Source organism: Amblyomma maculatum, chromosome 1 (assembly GCF_055883805.1).
Source record: "Amblyomma maculatum isolate TAMU_Amacu chromosome 1, ASM5588380v1, whole genome shotgun sequence".
NCBI lineage: Eukaryota > Metazoa > Arthropoda > Arachnida > Ixodida > Ixodidae > Amblyomma > Amblyomma maculatum.
Window position 1 is genome coordinate 154,923,719 of NC_139344.1, and position 11,672 is coordinate 154,935,390.

An 11,672-nucleotide genomic window follows, 5' to 3' on the forward strand; every position below is an offset into this window, starting at 1 on the left:
GGTAGCTGGCCACCTGTTATGCTAATGGCGGCACTGCTCAAGCCAGGAATGGGCACGTAATAACTATGCTCTAAAATAGATTTTTAATATGAAAGTATCACTTGTCCCACAATGACAAAAGCTGGCGGCCCTGTTCGTGCCTACTAGACGGTCATGGCAACCACTGCTAGACGAGTCATGGCGGCATGGCCCAGCAATGGCAAGAAAAATAGGGTGACATTATCATGATGCATACAGCAAACCCCCATCCTTGATGCATCACTGCATGCATCCACATCCACCTGCGACTGAAGCCACTATGGCCCGAGAAAATCCTATACATGTCTTTCATCGCATATACTTGCCAATGATTTACCTCTACGTGGGCCAGTGTTCATGACTTTTGTATCAAAATTAGGATGCAACCGTAAGTCGTAAAGCGTTTCGGGTGATTGCACATAGCATTCATTGATTACGAAAAAGCATTTGACTCAGTTGAAACCTCGGCGGTGATGCAGGCATTGCGAAATCAGGGGGTAGACGAGCCGTACGTGAAAGTGCTGGAAGATATATATATAGTGGCTACACAGTAACCATAGTTCTGCATAAAGAAAGTAACAAAATTTCCATAAAGAAAAGTGTTAGGCAAGGAGACACGATCTCCTCAGTACTATTCACAGCTTGCTTAGAGGAAGTATTCAGAGACTTGGAATGGGAGCAGTTAGGGATAAGGGTATATGGAGAATACCTCAGTAATCTGCGATTTGCTGATGACATTGCCTTGCTAAGTAAATCGGGGGATGAACTGCAAATAATGATTGATGACCTAGACAGGAAAAGTAGAAAGGTAGGCTTGAAAATCAATATGCAGAAGACTAAGGTAATGTTCAACAGCCTCGGGAAGGAACAGCAGTTTACGTTAGGTAGCAAAGCACTGGAAGTAGTAGGCGAATATGTCTACTTAGGACACGTAGTAACCGCAGATCCAGACCATGAAAAAGAAATAACAAGAAGAATAAGATTGGGATGGAGCGCACTTGGCAAGCACTCGCAGATTATGACTAGCAGCTTACCGGTATCGCTCAAGAGGAAAGTATACAACAGTTGCATCTTACCTGTGCTAACCTATGGGGCTGAAACGTGGAGGCTAACCAAGAGGGTTCTACTTAAGTTGAGGATAACTCAGAGGGCTATGGAACGAAAAATGGTAGGGGTAACAATAAGAGATAGGAAGCGTGCAGAGTGGGTCAGAGAAATAACTCAAGTTACTGACATTCTAGTGGAAATTAAGAAGAAGAAATGGGCATGGGCAGGACATGTAGTGCGAAGAGAGGATAACCGACGGTCGCTTAGGGTAACGAACTGGAATCCAAGAGAAGGAAAGCGTAGCAGGGGGCGGCAGAAAGTTAGGTGGGCGGATGAGGCTAAGAAGTTCGCAGGGGTCAAGTGGAGGCAGCTAGCACAGGACCGGGTTAAATGGAGAAATATGGGAGAGGCCTTCGCCCTGCAGTGGGTATAGTCAGGCTGATGATGATGATGATGATGAAGTCAGAGGCTAGTCTTAAACGGGGGTTCAAAACAATAACATATGTACCTCAAACTGTATGCTTTCAAACCAAAGTTTTGCCAAATACGGTTTCCAGATGCCACATGAACCGTGGCAGTCTACATAGAATATGTAGGCATGCATGTGCAGACACCAAATACAATACTAGCAGAACGACCTTTAATACATGTCGAAAACCTCGCTCGGAAACATTTCACCCTCGGGGCTGTAATGCTTTCGAATTCATTCACACCAGCAGTCTTATGCTTAAGTGTCTGTCACGTTTTTTGGTATGTTTACACAACCATACTTCATTAAAACTATATTTGTCTACCACAAAAATGTCTGGACACTTAACAAAACGCATTGCTGTTTGGTCATGACAATGTTAAACAGTGAAAATTCCATCAGATAGCTGCGGTGTTCATTCTTGAGATGAAATTAACCACAGAACATGCATATTCTTTCCCTTAACATTAAAAAAAAAGAAATGCTCTACCTTTTTCCTTCGGCTAAAATTGTCACCAGAAGGGATCAACACATCCATGACAAAAAGACATGCATATTCTTTCCTTTTAAACATTGCTCTACCTTTTTCCTTCGACTAAAATTGTCATCAGAAGGGATCAACACATCCATGACAAAAGGACTTTATGCATTAAAGTGTCCTTGCTTGTTCTATGCACCAAAGAATGCTGAGTGTATTTGAAGGCAAGTGTGACCATAGAGAGAAGTCACCATCATGAAACGTACATGCTAAAAAAAGAATTCAGTTATAGCACTGTGCAATTACAAAACACACTATTTTCTTCTTCAAAATGAACCTGCCAGTGGAACAGTTGCCACTCAGTTACATCTGTATACTCACATCATTCAACCTCCTTTTGCTGACTTTCAACTTCTTGTCAAGGCTGACTTCAGCAAGCGCCTCTTTCTGCTGCTCGGTCAGCATTGAAGTATAGGCAGCTTTTTTTTTCTCATATTGTTCGAAGCGTTCACGAGCCAAGGCAGCATATTTCTACAAAAATTGAAATATTAGTGTGGTTAGAAACAGAGCTCAGCCATCTCCACATAAACATCTGTGGTCTAAAATTACTCACATTCTTTGTAACTTCATCCGCTGTTTTCCATTTTCCTGCGACTGTTTTAATGACTTCAGTGGGTGTAAGTGCTGTAAAATGGAAAAAAAAAAAAAAACAATTAAATAAGGTAAAAACTCGATTTTAACAGCTTCATTAACATATACTGCATCATTTTTACAACTACGACATTAGCTTCCTTGAGGTAAACTGCCCTGGCACTAAGGTACTGCTGAAGAACATGTGCAAGATAAGCTGGAATGCCTGAGTCAAAAGACCAGAAGTGTCTACCAAATAAACATCGCCCTTCACATTTTACATTACTACTTCCTGTTGCAAGTGGCCTATGCCAGCTGCAGACAAGCCTGGCAGCCTGGCTATTCAGAGCCACTGACAGTTCCCCTAACAAAATAGGATCTTTGATTGCAAGTATCATATTGCCTGACATTAAAAAATAAGGTTTCAAGACACTGCAGAAAAGAAACTGAAGATTTCACAGAAAGTCCCATCATGCAGTCCAAGTTGCCCGATCTCAGACTTCCCTCAGGACTGAAAACCTGTGATGGCTGTTACATAAGTACTATGTTGGCAACTCTGTAATACAGCTATCTAAACTTAAAAGGAGTGACAAATGCTGCACAGATATTGTTCATTAGCTGTAATACACATATCACCTTGTCAGTAATAAACTCAAATCAGATATACAGGATTAAACACTGATTTTCTTAGATGTAAAAATATGATTTGTAAGATGTGCATTCCATTTCTACACACCAAATTTTACCCAAATTGATTAGTTACATAGACATACACCTCAGACAACCTTGTACCAGTGCAACTCACACGACAGATTAACATGGTAATATCAGCATGAAATGCGTTATCACGATGCCTGGCAGCTGTAAAATCTTTATGCTGATTAACTGAAAGAGGACTACAATATTAAATTCAGCCAAAAATTTAATTTCCAAACTTAAAATGGCCCTCATAGTACGGTTTCCCATTCAGTACAAAAATGAGTTCTCTGCCAACTTCAGGAACAGAAATCATTGAACATGTGCATACACATGCGTTACAAGGATCTTATGACAAGAGACTTGAGGATATACTTTTTTGAACTGTGCAATAAGATACGCTCTTAGAACGTCACGCCTTTGTTAGAACTGCCCTGGTACTCAAAATATTACAAGCCACACAGAAAGAACTTTTACTAGTTTTGACAAAATTTAAGCCTCCAGTTAAGGTTCCAAAGAGAGCCAAATTTTAACATTACAAAAAATTCTGTTAATTCACAAATTCTGGTCGACAGGGCACATGACTCTATCTTCAGCGTTATATGTTCTGCCCTCATAGCTACTGAAACAAAGAAAGCAAAAAAACAAAACTAGAAAAGTGAACAAGCTATACAAAATGCATTCAAGAGCACACACATCATTTACAAACAACAAAACGGGGTCCTGCAAGCAGCAGACATACATAAAGCCACCAAGTGGCTTTGATGTGTGTCCGCCGCTAGTTTGCCCAGCAGTCATGATACAGGTCTGAAAGAGGGACTTTTTGACAGGTTAGTTGGTACATGATCTTGATTTCTATAGCACTGAAGAAATACCACAGGAAGAAAGACACAAAAGGACAGAGGCGCAACTTCCAACTTTAATGAGCAGAAAAGCAACCCAGGCAGTCTTTTATAATCTTTGGCCTGCATGAATGTGCGATAACCACCACACTAAATCAGAAAACCAAAAAAGAAAAAAAAGAAAAAAAAAAGCGAAAAAACGAGGCGGGGTTGAACCAGTTGAATCATGGCAAATTACATGGGCGAAAGGCAGGTCGCATGGACAAAGACAAGATTATGATAAAAGTGGGCAACCACAAGAGCTTAAAAACCGAAGAAGACATGAGACAGAAGTCAAAGATAAAAGCATAAAATTCAAAAGGTGGAAGGTAGCGTGTAAAAGGCACCTAAAATCATTAAAAACTTAGCAAGAAGTAAATTGGAGATTGGGAGATATAAAAAATGCGTAGAAAAAAAAAAACGGTGAAAAGAACTACTATCCTTCCAAAAAGGAGAGTTCATCTCTAGAAAGGATTATAGAAAGCATGCTAAAGCACTTGTCTTTTCTTTGATGAATGTAAAAAGCCTCAATAACTTCTCTTTCTGTCTTGTCCTGTGCCTTGGCTAGAAACTTGGGACGGCAATTTTCACAACGGCTACAGTGTATATATGTTTCTACAGTGTACAGCGCCTACATGGATCAACATCTGCTTTTAATAAATCATTTTTTCCAACAGCAATACATAGAATGGAATGGATTGCCAGATCCTACTGTCATGGGAAGTGACCCTGTCAAATTCAAAGAATAGTTACTGTCTGGCTTTGAAGATTAAATTTGTCTAAAATTTATTTTCCCACCCATAGTTTGATTAATTCATTTGCTCTCCTTGATTGCAATTTTTGATTTTACCAATTGTATTCTTCGTACTCCTTACTCTCATTGTATGCTTATATATATATCTGTTTTAGAAGATTTTTTTTTAACATCTTTGACTTTCCTCATGTACTGTTTTATAATGTATGTCGCCTCCCCCTCCCTTATGTAATACCCTGTAAAGGGTCCTTATAGGTTCAATAAATGATGATGATGACGCTATAAAAATCAAGATTTCTGAAAGAGAGAAGGGTGCTTATTAATGAAATCTAGGGCTTCATGCTTTTTTTTTTGTCTTAATCACTGAGAATATAAACTTATATTTGTTGATACCATAGCCTTAAAGTTCATTCGAACAATCATATTCTAATGCAAAAATACTTCCCATCACAACTGCCATTTGGAAAGAGCAACTGCTAAAAAAAAAAAAAAAAAAAAAAGAGAAAATTGAACAGACGACTATTGCGAACAATGTGGCAGAACAGATTGGTGAGGTAACATGCATGCCACAGCCAGATCGTGCACCCTGGGCCCTAAACCCTCCAGACAATCAGCAGTACACAGAACCACTCCCAAATGCCAGCAGGGGGGACAGCGGCCGATATCGCTCAGTTGGAAGAGCACCGGACGCGATATTCGGAGGTCGTGGGTTCGGTCCCCACCATCGGCACGTTGTTTTTTCTTTTACTTTGTGTTTAATTATCCTTCCCATAGCAGATTACATTACTCATTTCTGTGATTATCTAAGTAAAAAAAAAAAGAAAAAAGAAAAAGACATAAAACATAATCCCCAATGCTTTCCTTGGCCTCGCCGACTGTTGGCTTGTTTCCTTCATGTATTATAACGAGCACCCTCATTTCCCCTTCATTTATCTGCTTGTAGCTTACGGGGGTCTCGGTTTTGGCAGTCTTGAAGCCATAGGTAGCGTAAGAGGGTTCTAGCACAGCTTTCGCCCTCGCTCTTGATCACGTTCTACGTGACGCTGGCGGTAACACAGGACGTTCCACGTCCGCCACTATGGTTGAAGGTGGCGCTGGTGAACACTCTCAAGCTTCGTATACAGACAACATTAATACCCAAGAAAGTAGCAGGGGGGACAGCGGCCGATGTAGCTCAGTTGGAAGAGCACCGGACGCGATATTCGGAGGTCGTGGGTTCGGTCCCCACCATCGGCACATTGTTTTTTCTTCTACTTTGTGTTTAATTATCTTTCCCCTAAGCAGATTACATTACTCATTTCTGTGATTATCGAAGTAAAAATTAAAAAAAAAGACATAAAACATAATCCCCAATGCTTTCCTTGGCCTCGCCGACTGTTGGCTTGTTTCCTTCAAAACCCCTTTGAGTATATGACACACACTTATTTCAATCAAGCTCTATGTGCAATTCATATGAGCAACATGCATGCTTAACTCAAAAGTGACTTACTGAAGCCTCTCATTAAACATTGTTACCAACAGTCACAATATGGTGGATTTATATTCACGCAGTCATCGCAGGTAACAAGGTGGCGTATTGCCTCACCAGCTAACTTTAACACTACGCACCTGGGACTCCCTTTTCTGGTTTTACATGTGGCACACAACTCTCCATAATAAGCATGAAATTAAATCTCCCCTGTGAGAACATTAGAGAAGCTTTGCACTCCCTTGATGCTCTTGACAAATCTCTCATCGCCACCCAACTATGACCTTTCCGATGTATCCACTTAACTAAGCTTCTCATCCCTGCCCATTCCTTCCCCTATAATTTCTGACCCTCCCGCTTAGCCAAATCGCTCTAAACCCCATCCTTAGCAGGAATATTCCCTGTTCTCCTGTCTTATTATCATTCAATCGCCACATTACACATATTCTCCCCAGCCATGATCGGCCTGGCCAACTTTGGACTAGCAGACGGACCAGTTAGCTTTGGTGACTCTGGCCCAGGATATTTTCGACACTTAATGTTGTGTCACAATAATATTTTTTTTTCTCTCTCGCTCTGCCCATGTGCACCTTACGAATGTTAAAATGTGCTAAGCCACATATCACTGTTTCAAAGAATTAGCCCTAGGGCTTCCACTCTGCCGAAGAGCCACTGTCTGCTTGTCTGTCCAACCCCTTCGCGACCTTGAAGAACAGCTGCATTGCTCCATGAAAATGAGACAAGGAGGAGATACGCCACTCACTTGAGGAGAATAACCCCCTACAGGCACCGATTCGCTAATACTTTGCACAGTGAAGCCAACCAGAGTGCGCATGTGACAATAGCTGCAGCCGATAGTAAACTGGACTTCCCGGATTGTACAAAGTGAGAGTGACGTGGAATACGGTTGCAGTCAGGTGGGGGAAGCACCATGTGCACATTTCCTCTCACGTAATATAGTTTAGCAGCGTGTCAGAACAAGTTGTGTTGCGTTCCTTGGGGGACACGTGCCATGTATAAGGTGGGTGTCTCTGGGCTGGTCGACGTGGAGTACAGGGCTTGATCGAACGAACAATGACGGTTCAAATGACAATGTGGGCGTGAGTCAAAGGTGGGGGAAGCACCATGTGCACATTTCCTCTCACGTAATATAGTTTAGCAGCGTGTCAGAACAAGTTGTGTTGCGTTCCTTGGGGACACGTGCCATGTATCAGGTGGGTCCCTCTGGGCTGGTCGACGTGGAGTACAGGGCTTGATCGAACGAACAATGACGGTTAAAATGACAATGTGGGCGTGAGTCAAGATAAACTAGGCAAAATCAGGGCTACACTTGCTAACGCACAATAATTCAAGATTAGCATAAGCTGAGCTGTCCACTATATTTACAGAAGGAAAAACCGAAAGAGCAAGAGCATCTGTAAAATTGTTTCTGATTTCAAATCTACAAAATATGGCAACTCAAGACGTGTACAGATGGACAATGTTGAAATCATCAAGTGAAAAGCCGTTCCATTGTTTTCACCTCACAAAAAACTGTAATAAAGCTACTCTATGAACTTCACATATGCTGAAAGTTCAAATTATTACGCATAGTGCAAATGACTTGCACGATGCTCTCAAGAAATAAGCTAGAATTCCATAATGCACACACCACACTGGTGATTGAAACATACTGAGCTCCACTAGGGGAAGAAACCTTCAAGTGTAATAATCACATTATGGCCGAATATTCCACTACAAATGAATATGTTCAATATCAGGTTTCCTAACTAAATATGAACTCGGTAACATATATTTGAAGCTGCCAATGTTTGCCCACTCCTACTTGTTATGTCTGAGAGATGCCTAGGACAGAATATGTGCTAAAGATTGTAGCACAAGCTTTCTAACGCTTGCCTGCATGTAATCAGGGCCAGCTTTTGAGTAGGATCTTCGTGCTTCACTGGGGCAGCTCAAGGCATCACATAAAATTCTAATCTATAGAATCGGTTTGGTTTGTTGGGTTTAACATCCCAAAGCGACTCGGGCTATGAGAGATGCTAACCTATAGAATCAAAAAAGAAAATGTGACCGATGTGATGTCTGCACATCTCCGAATGTTGGCCTAGAATCATGCACATTCTTGTTAGCTGGTATTAAATATAACTGTGATATCGTAAATTGTGGGGTCCACTATCCTGAAGTGACATTCGGGCTATGAAGAATGCTACAGTGGAGGGCACTGGATCTCTTTAGACCCTCTGGTGTCTTTAACATGCACTGACATTGCACAGCCCACAGATGACTTTTCCCTCTTGCCTCCATTGAAACATTGAGCCCACAGCACCGTAGAAAGACCATGAAGTGCCTATTATAGCAAGGTAACCTTACGTCTCGAAGGCCACAGCTGAGCTCAGCCTAGTTCTTTTTTCTTTTTACTTACTGTGAATATGCGTGCATTCTACGCAAGATACTTGTGCAAGCATGCACTAAATAGCGCCTTCCACACCTGGATTTTCCTTGAGGACGGCTTTCCTGGTGTCCACGACGAAGAGGATGAAACCAGAAGGGGGTCGTTTTGGTGCTGGCGGAAGGGTGCTAGCATCACTGTGCTTTTGTGTGGCCAATCCCCGTGCAGAATCCTGGAGTAGCCGGGTGTAGCTGCCGGCTGCACTAGTGTGCAAAAGGCAACATGCAAAAGTTTAGAATTTCAAAAGGCACAGCCCAAGCAAAAGCAGAATAACTAATATCTTGTCACACTGGCACTTCAGATTCTAATTGAACTCGGTCTGCATCAAGGATTTCATGCATGTTTGAAGCATCCAATGCTTTAAAACGTAGATGAGGCGCGCGCACGCATATACACACACACAAACACAGACAAGGAGGATGTGTGTGTGTGTGTGCCTCATGTTTTGTCATCTATTCAGCTGCGTGTTTCATCACGTCTGACCAACTAGCTCAACGTTGATCCAATGCTAGATGGCAATTGAGCATCGAGAACATATCCTCAGTTTGTATTAATGTGAAAGTTGAAATTCTTTTTTTTTTTCTTTTTTTCCGTTGGCATACTTTCGCCAGCTGTTTGAGATGACGCTTTTGAAACGGTCGCAGCGTTAGCTGACGGACTTGGCTGTGCCTTCTTTGTATGCACCGGCAGTAAAGCAGGTGCCGAGCTGTAAACAATTTTTCTTTGTATAAGCAGGCAGAGTTCACTGAAGATGATGTCATACATTAAAATCCAAGAACAATTTTTTATTTCATTAAATTCATTTATTTTTTAAAGCTCAGTAAGGAAGCGCACTTGGGGAATCGCAATTGAGCCAGTCAGGATCGGGCTCAATTGCGCTTGAAAGTAGCCGTGTAACAATGAAGATCTAAAAGGCCATGTGGGAAGGATAGTACATAGCGCGACCATCCTAAATCATAAACTGTAAAGTACGATTTTAAGAACTGCTCCACGAAGAAAATAATTAGTTGAACACCATGTAGCGGCACTTATTCCCGCATCGTTTACACTGCGTTTTTTACAGACATATTCAATGCGAAGTTCTATAGATTTCATGCATGGTCATACCATAAGTTGCGCCCAACAGCTGGCTTGTTCGCAAGAAATCCTCGCAAAGCGGCCGACATGGTTAGCGCCATTTTTGATACAACTGACGTCATTTTGTGTGTTTTAGAAAACAAGCTTAGAACGGTGCAATAGAAACACTTAATTTTAACAAACATTTTTTTTTAACTAACGCAAGAAAGCATTTTTATTTTTGTTTACAATCTAAACCGTTATAAGTGGTGTCCAAGCAGTCCAAGTTTTGGCGGACATGCGTCATTGCAAGGCTTTGTCGCTTTGTCACGTGAATTTTGTTTTCCGGGTCGTTTTTGTGGTTTGGTTTCTGCTGGCATTGCTTCCAGACGTCGGTTTCGACCTTTGTTATCTTGACATTTGTGCTTACTTTGCTGGAAATGTGATGTTGTGCTCGGCTTCCAACTACGGCAACTCAACTAGAATGCGAGTCAAGATGTTCCGAGTGCCGTCGAGTTGTGAACGGCGAAAACAGTTGGCCGTTGCGATCCGCTGGCTGACCATCGACGGCGAGTTGCACGTGGAACACGAAGCTTTATTTCGAGTGTTTTCTCAATGGCAAGTGTTGGATAGCGCTGTGAAAACTAGGAAATTTTGTGAAGTAGATTGTTTGCTCTCGTTCAGGAGCACCAATTCTCGCTCGGGCGGCTTTGGCTAGCTGTTTTCGAATGATGACGGTAGCTGCGGGCGGTCATTTCACGTCTTCAAAATGTTCGCAAATTGTGTTGTTTGGCCTCCGTCAGTACAGCTTGATATGATATTATAAGCACTGAACAATTTTGTCCCCGGCCATTTCTGCTAAATGCAAGTTTCTGAAACCACGGCCAGTGCTTACCAATCAGCTGTCTATGGTTGGTCTTGTTGCCTGACTAGGTCAGCGTGTCACCGTTAGCGGTTGTAAGATTTATACATTGTTGTGTAAGCAATTATGTGCTGATTTAACTCGAGATAAGAAAACATGCTTTCTTCAGCGAAGCAATCAGCGTGAGCACGCAGAGATTGCGGAAAATTACAAGCAAGATCAATAAAGTTTCCTACTTGTCCAGACCTCCTACTACTACATGGTGCTGTGATGTTTATTCTTGTCCTGTGTTGAAAGAGAGACAGTTAAAGACTGTTGCAGGGATAAAAATTAACAGCATTTTTCTATACCATGGATCAGAGTCATGAAAATCTTCACTTCAGGACAGCACTAATATATAATTTTCCAGCTATTTTTCATCTTTCATTGTATGGCACGTAGATAAGCTGACAGCTGAGATACATATGGTATAAAACCAAATTTTGCTGTTCAGCAAAGCAGTTTTATAATGGCCTAGGTGCTGCTGAACGTGCGCACGAAAATTAAATGAATGTTTAAAGCTACTTGTGATCCAATGCAAGGTGCTGCATACATGAAGTTTGTGTTATTTTCATTCGCTGCATGGGTTTCAGATAGAAAACAAGGCACATGGTGGCCATTGGCTATCTCAGGAAGTGCAAAATACTGCAAGGTAAGCAGAGGCTGGCCTAGCTAGCAGTTTTTATGTCTGTAAGGGTAAGAAGTATGAATCTTGCCGAGGCAAGATTTCTGTGCTCTGTGCATTTTCTTACAGCTTGCTATTACTCGGCCACATGTCTATTGCAGCTCATTTCTACAGCCTGTACTAGGCATTTTGCTGCAATA

General features: G+C 41.7%; 1 protein-coding gene across 2 annotated transcripts in view; it reads right to left on the reverse strand.

Annotated features, from left to right (window-relative positions):
• Nucleotides 1-10,104, reverse strand: part of LOC146204683 (transcription factor A, mitochondrial-like) — a 51,222-nt gene extending 41,118 nt beyond the window's left edge. For both annotated transcript variants that reach the window (XM_084589393.1, XM_084589392.1), the window contains exons 1-4: nt 9,998-10,104; nt 8,930-9,093; nt 2,626-2,696; nt 2,394-2,543 (exon numbers count right to left, since the gene is read on the reverse strand). In XM_084589393.1, coding sequence (XP_084445519.1) covers nt 2,394-2,543; nt 2,626-2,696; nt 8,930-9,093; nt 9,998-10,089 — 477 coding nt within the window. In that variant the 5' untranslated portion in view covers nt 10,090-10,104. The remainder of the gene's footprint in view (nt 1-2,393; nt 2,544-2,625; nt 2,697-8,929; nt 9,094-9,997) is intronic.
• Between the last annotated feature and the right edge of the window lie 1,568 nt (nt 10,105-11,672).